We start from the raw sequence: 19,064 nt of genomic DNA, 5'->3' as shown, positions 1-19,064 counted from the left end.
ATGCACTGGTGGGTGTGTCTACATAAAAACAACATTTTAACACTTACTGTACACTTTTTTTTTGTTGAAAAAAATCCTTACATAATAATAATACCTTATGATCAGGTTTTAGGGTTGAAAAATATCATGGCACTCCATCTTTAACATGTTCGAAATAAAGCATTCATTCATTCATTCATTCATTCATTCAATCATTCATTCATTCGTTCATTCAGCAAGAAGAGGACGAGGTGGCGGAGATTGCGGACGCTGGGCCAGCACCAGAAGCAGCAGCAGCACCAACCAGGGCCGCTGTTCAACCAGTGGGCTGACATTCAGGATGGCAGCATCGAAACGTCGCAAGCCGAGGTTGACCGCTATGTAAAGCACAACGCCACAATGCCGAATGATGGAGACATTCTTGACTTTTGGAAACATAACGAAAATCTGTTTCCATACATGGCACGAGTGGCACGAAAAATCCTTTGCGTGCCGGCATCAAGTATGAGCAGTGGTGGAAAAAGTACTCAAATTCTTTACTTAAGTAAAAGTACCAATACTGCAATATAAAAATACTCTGTTACAAGTAAAAGTCTAGAATTCAAAATTTACTTGAGTAAAAGTACAAAAGTATTGGCATCAAAATGTACTTCGAGTACCAAAAGTAAAAGTACTAAATATTTGAAAATAGCCGATCTACAAGCTCACAACGCGTCGCGATGCGACGCGTTGTGAGCTTGTAGATCTGCTATTTTCAAATAGCCTAGGTATAAAATAGGGTTAAAGTGGTTAATGTATGTTTCATTATATCATAGTTTATATCTGAAAAGTAACTAGTAACTAAAGTTTTCAAATAATTGTAGTAGAGTAAAAAGTACAATATTTGCCTCTGAGATGTAGTGGAGTAGAAGTAAAAGTACTGAAAATTGGAAATACTCAAGTAAAGTACAAATACCTAAAAATTGTACTTAAGTACAGTACTTAAGTAAATGTACTTAGTTACTTTCCACCACTGAGTATGAGTTGTGAATCTGCGTTTAGTACCGCTGGTCGCACGCTGGAGAATCGTCGGACCTGTCTCAGCACTTCAAGTGTGAATGCCATACTGTTCCTTAACAGCAATATGTGAATTGTGTAGCTACTATATAGGCAAACTAATGGTTTCTTAATAGTTTTTGATTTATGTAGACCTAGGGCAGGCTACATTCAAGAAGCGGTGCATGCTTTAGCCTCTCTGTAATATTTGTTTGCTTCTACTTTTTTATTTACAAATGAGGCAGTGCAAACTGCGCATTAACAGTAACTTTTGATTAAAGACAAAATATGCCCTCATTAATGAATATTATAAAGCCTCATTTGAAAAATCAAGTATACTTTATAATTCGTCACTTTATAATGTATAAAGTGACGTACCGTTTTGGCCTGTTGGGTGTTGGCTATACATGCGAAGTATGTTTTTTTTTGTAAAGATTTATTTATTGACAGAGTACATCCTTCCATTTTACATTTTTATACAAGGCAAAAAAGTCAAAGAATTAAGACTAAAAGCATGCTGATTCGTTTATTGTCTCCGCCAGGCCGAAAGGCATGGCGAGAGAGTATGTTTTACCCCCTGTCCGTCCGTTTGTGTGTCCGTCCGTCCATCTGTCTGTGAACAGCTAATCTCAGGCACCGTTGGCCCGGTCACTGTGAAACTGTGCACACACACTCCCTGGATGCCAATTCAGAACCTCTGCCCCCAAATTTTCACATGGGCCTGTTATAGCGCCACCAGGAGGCCGATTTGTGCAAAACCCTTTTACTCCTACAGATTTTATCCAAACGTCATGCAAATCGGTACACACTCAGTATCTCTATAGTCATGTGATCAACACGGATCTGTCCGATTGTCCATATTCCATCCTCATTGGCTAAGGTTGGCTTCCAAAATTAGCAGGATTGGTCCGTTTTGAACAAAATGCCTCAAATCATGAACGCAGCTTGCGCTTTCCGTACAATTTCACACGCAAATTCCCACTAGGCCGAGGAAGAAATGCCAGCCTTTTCACATTGGCCTGTTATAGCGCCACCAGCAGGTCTAATTTAGCAAAACACATTTTTGGAAAAAAATGCCTCAAATCATGAATGCAAGGTCTGATTGCCGTGAAAGGCCCAAGAAGAAATGGCACCCTTTTCACATTGGCCTATTATAGCGCCACCAGGAGACCATAATAACCTACCTAACCTGGCGGAGACCTGTGCTCCGAGGAGCACTTTTTCTAGTTGTTTTATAGTTTTTTTGTTTGTTTGTTATTAATGTTATTGTTCGTTTTTTATGTTATTGCCAGGTGTAGTTAGTTTATTGATGTTTACTGTGATTAGTTTATTGCAGAAATGCAGACAGATTGCAGACAATGGATATTTTCGTTGTGTCTCTTTTGTCATTGGGATATTTGCGACAGTATGTGCTACAATGCAAGTTTTTACAAAATGCATTATAACACGAAGTTTGACTTTGCACTTTTGTCTAAGAGAAGGCCTATTTGTTTTGTTGCTGGCCATCAATAAAATTGTCTTTGACATGAAATTGCGTGGTTTTATTTAGGGAACAACAACCGCTATATCTATGATTAACAGCACAGCCAAATCCTCTGCATATAACTCAGACTGTGTAAAATAAAATGGTCCGTTTGGCAGTGGTGGAAAGTAAGTAGGCCTACATTTTGAATTCCGGACTTTTACTTGTAACAGAGTATTTCTATAGAGTCTTGATACTTTTAACACCACTGCCGTTTGGTTAAATACCTACAAAAATGCACACTGAGGATTTAACTGCGTTAAGAGTTTCTAGCTTTATTCATGAAATGGTGATTGTTCAATAAGTCCGCTATTATTTATTAAAGTACACATTTATTTACAAAGAGAACCTTTTGTCACGCATATTAAATTGATATCTCTGCGGCCGGCTGCGCATATTTATTTATTTTTGTATCGTTTCATTGATGCGCTTTTTTGAAGTGGTGTCTACAGGGTCGGGTTTGTGAAATCTCGGAAATAATCGGGTTTCGGAACACATTTCACCGGTCCAATTACGGTCCGGGTCTGTAAAAAAATTATAATAATCGGAACGGGTCGGAATCGGACGAAAATGTCACAGGGCCACTCGGGTTTGGTTTTGTTATTTAAAAAAAAATCGGAACGGGTTGGAATCGGACGAAAATGACACGGGTCCACTCGGGTTTGGTTTTGTAATTTGAAAAAAATGTCGGAACGGGTCGGAATTGGATGAGATTTCACATTTCCATTTCGGGTTTGGTCCGTTTTTTTTTGGACCCGTGAAGAGCTCTACTTGGAGACATAAGGAATTTCAAACAGGGACATGTTGCCAGGTTGCCCTGACCAAACAGGTAACATGAGTATTGTCAGTAAAGGGAGTTCAAGTTTTTAGCTACAATAACTGGATTTTGTCATACCTACTTGAAATTCTGTTTGTAACACAATCATGTTTCATTTAATTAGGCCGTAGACAGGATCAACTGATTTCTGTTGGCACTCTGCCATCATGTGGAACAAGCAAGCTGCATTGGGATGATTGGAGATGATGAAGACAGTGTTAATTTTGACAGCAAATTTTGATTTAGTTTAGTCAGTCTTTTGAATACAATTTCTTTATTTTTTTTGTCGTATTTTAGTCATCTGAAATGTTTTAGTTTTATGAAATCTGAAAGGTTTTAGTCTAATTTTAGTCGACTAAATATCATAAGAGTTTAGTCGACTAAGGGCAGGTACACACTGCAGGATATTTGGTCCGATTATGCTGTCGGGGACCATTTTTTGGCGCTCGCCGACAAAACCTCCCGATCTGACGAAGATCGGCCTTTGATCGGCGAGATAATGCTCGCTGTGTGTGAAAGGCTCTGCGAGAGGACCTAATCATCGCGCTCTGCGATGGCTTCCCGACCGTTTCAAATATCTAGCAGGTTAGATATTCAGCTCTGTCGCAGACTGCAAATCATGCAATGTGAAAGGGGCTCCGATCAGCACTGCGAGCAGTGAGTTGTTTCAACCAATGAGAGCATAGAGTCGCTGGATCTGACCACAACAAACAGTCCCTACCGCAATATTACCGTCCAGTCCTGTATTAAGTTAAACATTATAAAACTAAATCAGAGAGTGAGCGAGCGTGCTCGAGGGGGGCTGTTTATTTTAGAGGAATTACACAGGGAGAGAGAGAGAGAGAGAGAGAGAGAGAGAGAGAGAGAGAGAGAGAGAGAGAGAGAGAGAGAGAGAGAGAGAGACAGAGAGAGAGAGAGAAAGAGACAGAGAGAGAGACTGAGAGAGCGAGAGCGAGTGTCTGTGTGTGATGCGTGTACCCGACAGCATTGCCAGATTTTGCGAGAAATAAGCAACCAGGTTTGTGAAAACAAGCCCAACAAAAGCGACTATGAGCACGCACTTTAAACCTATATACAGATACATTGGATATTTGAAAAATAGTCTACAAACTCACGCTGTAGATCGGCTATCAAAGAAAAATCTTGAAAACATTTGAAAATTGTGGCATATTTTCCAAATCCACACAGATCTTGTATGGGGGTCTATATGGCACACCATATTTTCAGAAGGGGGAGGTCTGCGGGCAAATATTAATTTGGGGGTCCTTGCCATGAAAATGTTTGAGAACAACTGGTTCAAACAACATTAGGAAACAAGACCAAATAAGCAACAACACTTTCAAGCAACAGAAAAACAATCCCAAAGTCGCTTACCGGTATAATAAGCGGACATGGCAACACTCACTGCTTCTGCGTACTTGAGGAGAGAGAGAGAGAGAGAGAGAGAGAGAGAGAGAGAGAGAGAGAGAGAGAGGAGAGGGAGAGGGAGAGAGGCATATATCACGGGAGACGTCGATTAAAATGAATTGGAATAAAACAAATGTATGTATTGGGTCTGACTCTGGATAGCATCCTAGTTAACTATCCTACAGTGTAACTGCCATAATAGGTGGTCATTTGTTATTTTTTCATTTCTCTATTGTAATATCATTTATTTGTCATGAACTTGGGTTTACCATGTATTTGTTGTACCGGAAGGTCTAATTGTCTGGATCAAGCCGGAACGCTTATAAGGTGTGGTTTCATGCAGATTCACAAGCGTGTTACACTGATACACTTCCGCTCACTAAGGAGCGTATTGTTGTTTGAGCGTGTACGGGACGGAATAAGGTACTTGTCTTTGCTTTATAAATGTGTACATTTACGTTCCTATCAAGTGTCTTCTTTATGTTGATTTGATGTATTTTGTTCCAGTTGTGCGTTGCTGTTGTCGACCATGGATTCTCACTCATTCCCTTTGGTTTATGTGCAGTCAGCGAGGTGTGTTTGTGTTTCAGTCATGTTTTCATTACATTCATGTTGTTTATACTTTAATGTTCCATTATTTATGTGCGTGTATTGTTTATGCTTTGTTTTGTACAGTTTTACGTTGTTGGATTGTTTGCCAGTAAGAGTGCAATAAATCTACCAGTATGAAGAACAACCTGAGTCGTTCTTGGGACCAAAGGCAGTGATAGTAAAACTCAATGCCAGAAGTAAAACTCGAGTGCAGGATCCACGCATTCCGAATGGACTGCAAAAGAATCCACAGCAGTCAACCTCGGCACCTGTAAATCCACGGCAGTCAAACTTGCTGCGACAAGGCAGTCAAGCAGAGCCTGCGTGGAGTCTACTCTGCAGCCACTTCGGAGCCGCGAGAAGCCGTGCCGAACGGAAGGAGTTTTGACGCGCACTCGCAGCACCCTTGGGTGTCCCCGCACGGGTGGTCCTCATCATCTCCACGCTCACTTGGTGGTTCTCTAGCAGAGGTGGACAGTAACGGAGTACATTTACTTGAGTACTGTATTTAAGTACATATTCTGAGGATCTGCACTTTACTTGAGTATTAGATTTCTTTGATACTTATTACTCTTACTCGAGTACATTTCCAAGACAAATATTTTACTTTTACTCAAGTAAATTTCAAGGAAGGCTTAAAAGTACTTGTTACTTTTAGGTAACGGGCGCACACAGCCAAACGATGGAGAGAAAAAAACGCTGAAATCTGTCGCGCACAGAAAAAAACATCCACGTGTGCTCCACTCAGTCTGTGTCAATGCAGGCAGATTGAAGGCGTGCGCACGTTCGTGCTTCGGTGCGTGACACACACACACAGACACATGCGCACGGCACACACATTCCCTCCACATTTCAATCGCTCATCTTGTAGACTGCTCACAATATTGCCTCGTTAAAAAAAAGAATCCAGCAAACAGCCCAAACAAAGTAGTCCATAGGGACAACACTTGGTGTCGAGGTAAGCACAACGTTTAGATCCCTTTAGAGAGTTTAAAACTATCAATTTCACCTGAGTTTCGGCTAGCACTAGTATTAAGCACAGCGGTTCTCAAACTATGGATCGCAACCCAAAGTGGGGTCGTGGGAGGGTGCCGTTGGGGTCGCCGGTCACGCATTGGCAACCAAAAAACAAGATATTGTTTTATCAAGGAAAAAAAAAAGTTTCGACCAACATGAAGGGGACTGTGATGAATGCAATTAGTATTCATTGAGTACACCCTTGCAGTAGACTAGTCAGGCAGGGTTGTTATATGATGTCAATATGAGCGGGTGGTATGAAAACATGGATCACGGGTCCATTTGGTTCCATCTGTATCAAGTAGTCACAGAATATTTATCTCCAGTATGATCCCCTGATGGTTGTTAATCACGGAGGGTTTCACTGTGCTACCGCAAAATCATCGCGACCTCCCGTTTGCTTGCTATACGCCGTTAGAATAACCATGTTTCATTAACATGCTACACAACATTAAAAAAAAGAAGAAAAACACAGGAGCCGAGATACAGGATTTTGAAGTAATAAGTTAACGGAATGGATGGAGCAGTAAATCTTTGGATCATGTTATCTCCTGGTTCTATGTGAAAAAAATACATTTATAATTATTCAAAAACTTGTCCAAACTCGTCGTTGGCAGTGTGGGCAACGGCAGAATTAGACGAGTTAATTCGTCCATGGCAGTCAATGAGTTAAGGACGTTGAGTTCATAAAAACAAGTGCTCCTCTTACCCAACACCCCGCTGAACGTGGAGTGGTGTTGTTGTGAATGGGTATGGTGCAGCAGCTTAATATATTAGTGTGGACACTATAGTTTAGTTCCGCATAAAAAAAAAGAAATGGGTTCTATCGGTACGGACCATCCGGTTTGGTATGGGGCCGGTACACCGGTGTGGTTTGGTACTTTACACCCCTACTAGGAAGAGTTGTTTTCTCTAGTGTGTCGAACCGGCTGAAGCTGCTGTCACACTGTTTATAGTTTTTCTCCAGTGTGGACACGCTGGTGACTTCTCAGGTGACATAACTGTCTGAAATTCTTATCGCACTGTTTACAATAGAAGGGTTTTTCTCCAGTGTGAATACGCTGGTGTATTTGCAGGGTGCCAAACTCAGTGAAACTCTTGCCACACTGTTTACAATGGAAAGGTCTTTCTCCCGTGTGGATACGCTGGTGTGTCTTCAGGGCGCCTAACTGTCTGAAACTCTTATCGCACTGTTTACAATAGAAGGGTTTTTCTCTAGTGTGGATACGCTGGTGTGTGATCAAACTGCTTAACTCAGTGAAACTCTTGCCACAGTGTTTACAATGGAAAGGCTTTTCTCCCGTGTGGATACGCTGGTGTGTCTTCAGAGCGCCTAACTGACTGAAACTCTTGCCGCACTGTTTACAATAGAAGGGTTTTTCTCCAGTGTGGACACGCTGGTGACTTTTCAGGTTACTTAACACAGTAAAACTCTTGCCACAGTGTTTACAATGGAAAGGCTTTTCTCCCGTGTGGATACGCTGGTGTGTCTTCAGGTGACCTAACTGACTGAAACTCTTGCCACACTGTTTACAATAGAAAGGTTTTTCTCCCGTGTAGATACGCTGGTGTGTCTTCAGGTGACCTAAACTAAAGCTCTTGTCACATTGTTTACAGATGTGAGTTTTCTTTCCATGTCTCTTTACTTTCGATTGCGTTAAAGTCTCTGTAGACTGTTGACTACTGTAAGGTCTTTCTTCTTCTGAGTTTCCTTTCTGCAGGCTCGTTGTCGGTAACAGTGGGTTCATCGTCAAAGTTTCAGCTATGCATGGGCTGTAATGGTCCAACTGTAACTGTAACTAATGATGTGTGACCTTATGATCCAGGATTGGATACAGGGCAATTACCAGATGAATATCAAGTGTATGGATACCCGCTAATAGCTCCTCTTGTAGGGGTTGAATGTTTCCTCGATGTCTCTCTCCATGTGTGTCATTCACACTGTGCAGTCTGGTTTTAAGCTGAGCTGATTCAAAGCTCATGTCATCATTATGTTGTCACTATGATGTCAGTCATGCCCAAATATGGAGTTCCATGTCATTTACTGAGATAAAGTTTCAGCCCAGTCAAACTTCAATTGTCTTCCAGTATGAAATGAAGTTCTAAAAAGTGATGGAAAAGATAAGCTAGAAAAGTGTGCTCCTCGGAGCGCAGCCAGGCCGGGTTGCCTACCAAGGGCGTGAAAACTTTGGAAGGCAGAGTCATAGCCAATTAGAATGGAATCTGGAAGTTCTGAGTTGTGATCAAATGACCCAAGATAGGCGCTCGGGTGGCACAGTGGTAAAGTCCCTGCAGACCACCGCAGAGGTTGTGGGTTCAAATCCACCGTGGCGCATCCGACTTTGTCGAACGTCCATTTATGAACGCAATTGGCCTGTGTTGGGGGAGGGAAGCCGGGTAAGGAGGGTTATATTTGTCTATGCACGTACTCTTATGGGCTGGGGCGGCACCTGTAAGCAGAGAGTGTTAGGCGGGGAAGAGTAGGACGGACGTAGTAGTAGTATAGTAGGTAGTACGTCCTCCCGTTGGGGGCTCCTCACTGGCAGGTGAGTCAGTAGGATACAACAGCAGAGAAAACACACACATGTGTGTGGTGAGGAATCAATTGGCATAATGACTAAATTGGGGGGGAATTGGTAAAAAGCTAAATAAATGACAGCAGATATTATGTGTAACGATATGTAGTTTTGGACATGGTCTGTAGTAGTAGCAAAAAGTGTGTTTTGAAGAAAACACTAAATTCCGTAAAATCAGCCAGTTAGGATGCTCTCAGTGGTTCCTCTTAGGATTGGGTATTGCCTACAACCTCATAATACAATACGTACAGTATCAGGATATAGAGGTCACAATATGATATATATCGCGATGCACGTTGATTTTCATTAATAACCATGGCCCACATAATTGTCTACTACAGCACTTCTTTATTACTAGAGGTTCGGGCCGCTACGCGGCCTTCACACCTATACGTTTTACTGCCGATCCGACCAATATGTCTGAGTCATAGTGTTGGGGGCTTTGTCAGAGTGTTATGGTTTTACCTCCAATGCATTGGCATGGTTCGTTCATTATCTCTCAGGGAGACAACAGAGAGTCTTCTTTAATGGCAGCTACTCAAACTGGAACACTATTAACTGTGGGGTTCCGCAAGGTAGCTGTTTAGGGCCTTTGTTATACTCCATTTTCACTAATGATTTACCGTTGTGTGTAAAGAATGTTAAAACTATTATGTATGCTGATGACACAACATTATACAGTGCCGCAACATCTGAGCAAGCTGTAACTGACTCTTTAAGAAGTGCCTTAATAGACATCTATAAATGGATTGAATGCAACAAGTTGGTGTTAAATATTTCTAAGACAAAGGCCATTGTGCTTGGATCTAGACACATGTTGGGTAAGAATCCTCTGTTAAAACTGTCAATTGGTACCACACAAATTGAACAAGTGAACACAATAAAACTTCTGGGAGTAACTATTGACAGCTCTTTATCTTGGTCTAAACAGATAAACAATATTGTCATCAAAATGGGAAGAGGAATAGGGATGACTAGGAAGTGTTCTGGTTTCATCACTCCCTCTACAATGAAATCAGTTATTCATTCTTTAGTTCTGTCCAATTTAGAATATTGCCCTGTAATCTGGTCGTCAGCTACAAAATCTGATTTGAAAAAATTACAGGTTGCTCAGAATAAAGCGGCTTGTCTGGCACTAGGATGTTCATACAGGACAAGTATAAGCTATATGCATCTGGCATCTGGCATGGCTAATGGTTGAACAGAAATTATCGGTGAGTCTTCTAATGCTACTGCGGAACATTATTAGCACCAATATGCCGCCTAGCTTGGCTAAACAGTTACACATGACTTCAGAACATGGGTACAACACCAGAGGAGCAGCTTCTGGTAATTTAAGAACAAAAACAGCACCAAAAACGAATTTTCTAAAACTCACTGGTATATATAGGTCAATAGAACTCTGGAATGCTCTGCCCCAAAACATCATGTACAATCCATAACAAAATTACTTTCAAAAAACAAATCAAGAGATACCTTGCAAGTAACTTGTCAAGTATGTAACTGTTATTTGTTCAATTTGACTGGATTGTTGGATTTGATTTTAAAATGTTAATTTGTCTTTTTGTATTCATTTTTATTTGTCTTGTTTATTTTTATTATTTTATTTTACTATTATTTGTATTTTTAGTTGTACATTTGTATCTATTTTCTTTGTTCAGGACCCCAGGAAGACAAGAGGCTCATTCATGTGACTCTAATGGGGATCCTTTAATAAACATAAACATAAACATAAATGGAGATATCTGTTAGCGATACTCGGACCCTTATTATTTCTTATTTATATCAATGACCTTGCTGCTGTATCCTCATCCTTTACGCCGATTTTGTTTGCTGATGATACGAATTTGATTTTAACTCACAAGAATTTTGATTCACTCATTAAGGAAGCTAATTCTGGCATAGCTATGCTCTCTGAATGGTTTCTTGCAAATAAGTTATCACTAAATGTAAAGAAATCCAACTTTATTGTGTTTACAAGTAAAAACAAAACATACTGTCATCATACAGCTAAGATTTCTATTGGTGGCTTGAAATTAGTCAAGTTTCATCCACCAAATTTCTAGGGGTCTTGGTGGATGAAAAATTGTCTTGGAAAGAGCACATACTTACAGTAACCTACAAAGTTTCAAGATCACTTGGTATCATCAGAAGAATCAGGGGCTTGGTTCATCAGGCTTGCCTCTTAACCCTTTATTACAGTTTAATTTATCCATATCTCATTTACTGCAATATTGTTTGGGCAAGTACATATCCATCTAATTTACACAAATTACTCATTACTCAAAAGAAATTTGTAAGAATAGCTACGACTTCTAACTATTTGGCTCCATCTGCTCCTCTGTTTAAAAAACTATATTTAATGTCTATTTATGATATTAACACAATTCAGTCCTGTTCTTTCATCTATAAATGCACCTACCTTTCAAATATGCTTCCTACACCTTTTAAAGATTATTTTAAGACCAACTCGCAAGTTCATAATTATAATACTAGACAATCTGATAATCTCCATCCTCCCTTCAGCCGTACCACCCACAGCCAGTTCTCCATTAAAGACAGAGGTTCTTTACTCTGGAATACACACATTCAACTCCTCATCTTCACTCAGTAACTTTAAACATAGACTGAGGGCCAGCCTGATGAATCAAGCCTCTTCTACTATATAACGTAGCTTTCTGCATACACAACCACACACACATGTGCAGACACGTACACACACACACACACACACACACACACACACACACACACACACACACACACACACACATACACACACACACTCAACTGCACACTAGATATTTGTTGTTTGTAATGTCTTATGTTTGATTATTATGTTTAACTTGATTATTATGTTTAACTACTTGTTTATTATTTTTTAGGTGAGAACCCTTTATAAGCCCTTTATGGGTTTCTTTTTTCTCACCTGCACTTATTTCTGTATTGTTTTTAATAATGTTACCTTTGTAATGTTTATTATTGTGCGAAAAAATAAATCAAGAAAATCAAAACCTTGTCCCTTTTGTATGCCCATATATATGGATGTTGTCACATCTTTGTGATAACTGGATAACCGAACTACTCGACGGCGAGCACCGCACTCCCTCGAGTTCTTGCCGCTGCATGCCGTGTTTTGAGTCGGTATGCACATGACTATATATGGGCATAGCGGCCGGATCTCTGTATCTGTCAGTCCTTGTCCCTTTATGCCCATATATGGAGATCGCTAATGTCATCAGTACATGCCCATACTGCATATGGGTATGCCCACTTTTGCGCCCATATATGGAGCTGAATGATTTGTTTGCGCCCTGATGCCATGACGACACATTGAGGTTAGACAACACACTCCATATTTGGGCGTAGCTGCGTATGGTTATGGCTGTGTCAGAGTGACGTCAGAGGTCCGCCCGTCTGCTAGTCGGCCCTCCCATTAGCCAATTTTAATAAAGGATTCTGTTAAACAGCAAATGCAAAGCCTTAAGTATTGAACAAATTAAAACACTTCAATCGCAGGCGCAAATAGATCTTTTTTTTCTTTTTTTTTTTTTTTCATTTTCTTGCACTTATAGTCTTAAGTTTCTTAAGTCTGTAAGTATGGCCCGTTGTTGTGCCTTCCTCACCACTTGTTCGGTGTGAACATCCCTGTGATGTGGACACCAAGCAGTGGTGGAGGAAGTACTCATAATCACAAAATGTGATCCTGATCATGTGAAGGTCATGACACCCACTAACTACATTGAAAACCTAACATCACTGCTACTGCTTAGATGAGGAGTTATTTTGTTGCATTGGAATTGCTGAGGTTTTAGACATATTTTAGTTTGTTCAAGACAGTATATTAAACAGTATATTTAAATGTAATATGTTGTGGTTATTTGGTTATTTTGTGCTGCGCCACTAGGCTATAAAGATATTAATTTAGTTTACTCGTTCTTAACCAATGCTGCTCTAATTGGACTTAAAAACCCATATAAAAAAATACAGCAATTCATTGATGCAAAAAACAAGAAATTTTCTTTTACTTTTACTTGTACTTAAGTATTTTTAAAAGCATGTACTCTTGAATACTTAAGTACATTTAAAAGCAAGTACTTTTTTACTCTTACTTGAGTAACATTTTGACTGAGCTACTTTTACTTGTAGTGGAGTAAATTTAACCAGGAGTACTCTGTACTCTTACTCAAGTACTGGGGTCAAATACTCTGTCCACCTCTGCGTAGCAACTGCTGGCCTTGTATCCCGTAAGTGGGGGGTGGGGCACCGTCGCCACTATCTCCCTCGTCCCCCATTTTAATAATAATAATAACAACTAGAAAGTACTGTTCCTGAAGAAACAGTGTGGGATCGCTAATGTTGATAGTATCACACTGGAAAGTACTGTTCCTGATTAATTCTGTCTTACCTATTTATATATTGTGATGTCACGTGAAACTTGACCAATCCGAAAACGGGCGGAATAATAATAACTAGTGAAGCTGAAGCGATCCCACAATGAAGATAACATTAGTGTGATCGCTGAAGCGATCCCACAATAATAAATAATAAAGCTTTTTTTATATAGCACCTTTCGAAACAAAGTTACAAAGTGCTTCACAGAGATAAAATACACCATACAGTAGGAGAGCACAAAAATATGAAAACATTAAAAGAAAAAAAAGAAAAAAGAAATTATGCAGCAATACAGTAGGACACAATGGGTAAAAGTCTTTAGGTAATAAAATCGACTCAATATAAGTAGGTTTTCAGGAGGGATTTGAACTGGGGCACAGACTCTGCAAGCCTGATCTCTAAGGGGAGGGCATTCCAGAGAGTCGGGGCTTTAAAAGCGAAGGCCTGATCACCTTTTGTTGTTTTATGGGAGAATGGGATTGCGCTCTGGTTTATATGGCTTGAGTAGGTCGGAGATGTATGAAGGGGCCAGACCAGAGATGGCCTTAAAGGTAATTAATACAATTTTATAATCAATTCTGAAAGTGATTGGGAGCCAATGTAGGGATGCTAGAATTGGTGAAATATGATCGTACTCTCTAGTGCCGGTCAGGACCCGGGCGGCAGCGTTCTGGACCAGTTGTAACCGTTGAATTGATTTGTTAGAAAGACAGTTAGTTACAGAAGTCAAGGCGTGAATAGATGAATGCATGAATTACTTTAGTTAAATCGGGGGTGGATAGGAAGGGCTTGATTTTCACAATGTTTCTGAGGTGGTAGAAGGATATCTGAATGACCTTTTTTACATGGCCTTCAAAATTGAGGTCAGGATCAAAGGTGACCCCCAGGTTCCTTACGGAGGGTTTCAGGTTTGGAGCTAAAGAGCCCAGGTTTAGACCCAGCAGGTCTCTTTGCTGGGGCGGGCCAAATACTAGAACCTCGGATTTAGAGTCATTCAGTTGTAGGAAATTGTCACACATCCAGAGTTGATGTCAGCTAGGCATGCGTGAAGTTTGGGTATGCTGGAGGAGTCGATTGGACAGATGGGGAGATATAATTGGGTGTCATCGGCATAGCAGTGAAATTGGATGTTGTGACTACGGATGATGGGGCCAAGGATCAAACCTTGGGGGACGCCGGAATGTAGGGGGGCTAAGGATGAGGTTGCATCACCAATGCCAATGGAAACAAATCTGCCGGGTAAGTATGATCTAAACCACTCAAGGGCGGTGCCTGAAATGCCCACCCAGTTTTCCAGCCGGCTGATCAGGACTGCGTGGTCGATCGTGTCGAAGGCCGCAGTCAAGTCCAGTAGGACAAGGATGGAACAGTTTCCTAAATCTGCGGCCATGAGGAGGTCATTGACAACTTTCAGGAGAGCCGTTTCCGTGCTATGGAGAGCACGGAAACCAGACTGAAATTTCTCGAAAAGGCAGTTTCCACTCAGATGGCCCACGAGCTGAGTGAAAACTACCTTTTCTACAACTTTGGACAGAAAGGATAGTTTGGATATAGGTCTGTAGTTATTCATGGCGGAGGGGTCAAGGTTTGCTTTTTTGAGGAGGGGAGTGACTAGTGCGGTTTTAAAATGGGTGGGAACGGACCCAGAGGACAGTGAGCTGTTCACTATTGATAGAATATTGGGACTGACGGTGGGTAGGATCTCCTTCAGAAGGCTGGTGGGAATGAGATCTAGGGGACATGAGGTGGACTTCATGTGGGGCGACGGCGTGCTCAGGACGGTGTGCTCAATTGTCCTAAAGAGAGTTCTGGAGTTTTGATAGTTCTTGGCAATGAGATTGTAATTTGCTCTGGCATCTTTAACTGAATTATTGTAAGATTTCATGAGATTTCAAGTTCTCTTTTAAGTGCGCGGGTGTGATCATTGAGCCAGGGTGAGGTGACGTTGGGTGTGTTGGTATGGGTTTTAAATGGAGCGACAAGGTCAAGGGTAGTTAGGCAGATGCTGTTAAAGTAGTTGAGCTGATTGTCAGTAGAGTGAGAGAGGGCAGGAGGAGTGGCAGAGGAAATAAACACAGAACTGAATTTGGCGGAGGTTGAAGGGTTAATGATGCGAGAGCGAATGGGAGCCCGTAATTTACTGGGGGGCGGAGCAATCAGCATATAAAAAATGATGGACCACTCCGAGGCGTTGTTTACTAGGTTGACAATGCTCATGCCAGAAGACATCACAAGGTCAAGGATGTGACCTTTAATAAACTTTATTTGTTTAGCACCTTTCATGACATGAAATGTAGCTCAAAGTGCTTTACAGAGCAAGAATACAATTACAGTTACAACCAATTTAACAATAAAGCAAAAAAAATGAAAAGCAAAAGCATAAAACAACATTAAAATAGGCAATACAGTGAGGACTTAAAAATCAACCAAAGAATCAGCTAAAAGCAAGAGTGAAGAAATAGGTCTTGAGCTGTGCTTTAAAGCTATCGACAGAGGCTGCCTGTCTTATAGTCAGGGGATATTAGCAGAATATTTTCCAATCTTGGAATAAATTCCTTACCAAAAAAAATCTTCGCCAATGTGTTTGTAAAAGTGTCTAGTAACACATCTCACAAAGACTGAAATGCAGTCCCCCTAGGAGAATTTTTGACAGCTCCTTAGGAGCATTTCACCCCTGGAAGAAACTGCAATCACTCAATGGTAATAGTATTTGTAGTAGATAACAGTAGCACAATTTAAAATTTGCACCCTATGGCCAGAAAAATAATGAAATCTGTGTGTTTGACTAGGGTTTGACTGGACTGCTGCATTACTACAATGACCATAATGCTTTGGTGCCTTGTGGCAGGGGAGGTTCCATGTGGGTGTGATCTCCAACAATAACATCCAAACAGCATGCCAGTGTCGCCATGTCTGCTTATTATAAGCGGCTTCTTTCTAAAATGTAGTTGATATTTGGGCTTGTTTCCAAATGTTTTGATTGTTGTTTAAACCAGTGGTTCTCAAACATGTTCATGTATTTTTCCACAGACCCCCATCTGAAATTATAATTTGTGCCAGGGAGCCCCTAACAAATATGTGTCAAAAATATTCCACATTTTCCCCTTATATGTTTGTATTTGTATGTTTTGTATGTTCGGTTTGTTTGTTAGTAATGTGCTAGTCTTTTCTTTTTTTGTGTATGTTTGTTTTCATGTTCTGAAAAATCCAATAAAAAGTTAAAAAAAAAAAAAAAAAAAATCCACATTTTGCACTTTTTCCCCCCTCAAGATTTTTTTGTAAATAGCAGATCTACAAGCTCACAATGGGTCGCGAAGCGTTGTGAGCTTGTAGATCGGCAATTTTCAAATATATAATATCCCATGTCTAGGTAAAGTGCTCTTGGCCTAGTTATCTTCTTTTGGGCTTGTTTTCATAGACCTGGCTGCTTATTTCTCTCACAATATCTGGCAACACTGGCTGTACTCGCGCACGTTCATCTAGTTACATATATGTCCAAGGATTCGTTAGTGATGTCATATCACTGGGACATCCTTGGTATCTTTCTGGTGTTCTACTTCCGTGTCGCATAGTATTGACATCACTGTCGAATCCTTGGTATTATGATCCTAGCCTTTGCGACGGTGTTTGTTTACCAGCGCTGCCACTCCACGCTGTATTTTTTTTTCAAGCTTGCGCTTATGAAACACTACACAGGATTATTATTTCATGTCAACATTCAAGTACAACTATCAGAAGATAACTCAGGTAAAGTAATGCCTCACTCTGCAAGGGGGTTTGCCCGCTGGCCGCGGCTAATGGGAGTGGCCGAGTGGCGAAAGAAGGTTGAACAAAGTGTTACGGGGGCTGTCGTTTGGAGCTGGTCTGACTGAGACGCGTCAAGACAACATGTAGTGCGGAAAGGAATGAGACATATCTCTCATGACGCAAATAACGTCACGAAGAATGCGAAGATTACTAGATATCTAAAAACACAGATTATTCACCAAAACAAACCCAGGATCTTGTTTCTTGACTCCTAAACTTCATTAAAAGACCGAAAACTTCTTCCAGGGGTGAAATGGCCCTTTAAAGTTGGGGTACCCACCATAACCTTGGTTAAAAAAAAACATTTAATTCTGTTTTAAGTAGCATGTGAGGGGTCAAACTAGGGTGTTTTTATGATTCTGAATCCATTGCAAGCATTTGTTTTGCACCAAAACCACTCCTTGGGCTAAAAACGGCCATAGCCATCCTTTTCCAGGTATACTTTTTGTGTAAAAAGCCCATTGAGATTGGGCCGTTTTTAGCCCAAGGAGTGGTTTTGGTGCAAAACAAATGCTTGCAATGGATTCAGAATGATAAAAACACCCTAGTTTGACACCTCACATGCTACTTAAAACAGAATTAAATTTAGATTTGTTTTTAGATTTTTTTTTAACCAAGGTTATGGTGGGTACCCCAACTTTAAGGAGCTGTCAAAAATTCTCCTAGGGGGACTGCATTTCAGTCTTTGTGAGATGTGTTACTAGACACCTTTACAAACACATTGGTGAAGATTTTTTTTGGTAAGGAACTTATTCCAAAAAATGTTTAATATCCCCTGACTATTAGGTGTAATGGGAGTTTATTCCACGCTGTCGGTCCGTAGAAGCAGAATGCTGCTTCACCGTATTTTTTATATGTCATTGTAGGCACCTCGAGCAGGTCAGCACTTGAAGACCTGAGGGGCCGGTTTGGAACATATCTCTCTAGGCAGTCATAGAGGTAGGAAGGTGCCAGACCATTTAGAGCTTTCTAAACTATTAAAATAATTGAAAAATCAATCCTAAAAACAACCGGGAGCCAGTGTAGTGAAGCTAGAACTGGAGTGATATGTTCTCTCATCCTAGTTTTAGTTAAAATTCTGGCTGCCGCATTTTGAACAAGTTGTAATCTGTCAGTTGTTTTCTTTGGCAGGCCAGAGTAGAGTGCGTTGCAGTAATCAAGCCGAGAGAAAACAAAAGCGTGGATCAACGTTTTTGCATCATCTAACGACAGATAGTCTCTAATTCGCGCAATATTTCTAAGATGAAAGAAAGCAATCTTGGTAACATGATTAATGTGTGTATTAAAATTCAATTCAGAATCGATAATAACCCCCAGGTTCTTTACTGTGGTGTTACTTTCTACAGCCAGGTTACCAAGTCTACTTATTATTGATTCTCTCTGCTCACTAGAGCCAATTATAAGTAGGGCCAGTTGGCTGAATTATAAAATCAAAAGTTTGTATTAGGGTGAGGAATTCTCTAGCCAACGGATTATTGGGGCAGCAGATATGGACGTTGTAGTCCCCGAGCAGGGTCACCCTGTCGTAGTTGGGCATGGATAGGGAAAGTGTCATTCATCTCTGCGACAGGCACCGCTGGGGCCGATCCGATGGACACCTCGGAGGCGTCCGAGACCAGTCCGGCGGCTGAGGCGATGAAGGTATCAATGAGGAGCTCGTCGTCGCGGATCTGGTGGAGCCTGGAGATTCTGCATTCCAGCTGGGATACTTTCTGGGTCATACGAAGGCAGCTGTCACAGGTTGAAGATGAGGTAGGTCATGGCGTCATTGTGGTGGGTTCTGAGGGTAAAAAACAGCTATTGTTGCATTTTGATCATTTGGTTAGTGGAGGTCGTTTGAGTCAGGGGAGGGAGGGTTGGTGGAGGTAAGTCTCAGGACCAGCTGACTGAGGCCGGCGACTCTTGCTGATGTTCTCTT

The 19,064-nt window shown here is 40.9% G+C and overlaps 1 protein-coding gene across 1 annotated transcript in view; it reads right to left on the bottom strand.

Annotated features, from left to right (window-relative positions):
- Positions 1 to 13,802: 13,802 nt before the first annotated feature.
- The window catches only part of LOC308081758 (sodium- and chloride-dependent GABA transporter 2-like), a gene marked incomplete at its 3' end in the record, with an annotated part of 30,498 nt that continues 25,236 nt past the window's right edge, over positions 13,803 to 19,064 (bottom strand). Inside the window, exons 16-19 of the mRNA XM_080423382.1 lie at positions 18,666 to 18,858; positions 14,983 to 15,202; positions 14,625 to 14,769; positions 13,803 to 13,883 (exon numbers count right to left, since the gene is read on the bottom strand). Of these exons, the coding sequence (XP_080279508.1) occupies positions 13,803 to 13,883; positions 14,625 to 14,769; positions 14,983 to 15,202; positions 18,666 to 18,858 (639 nt within the window). The remainder of the gene's footprint in view (positions 13,884 to 14,624; positions 14,770 to 14,982; positions 15,203 to 18,665; positions 18,859 to 19,064) is intronic.

The sequence above is a fragment of the Gymnoscopelus braueri genome (genome assembly GCF_963280865.1).
Source record: "Gymnoscopelus braueri genome assembly, chromosome: 3".
In the NCBI taxonomy this organism is placed as follows: Eukaryota; Metazoa; Chordata; class Actinopteri; order Myctophiformes; family Myctophidae; genus Gymnoscopelus; species Gymnoscopelus braueri.
Note: the sequence above shows the minus strand (reverse complement) of the source record. Positions and strands in the feature narration are given on the sequence as shown.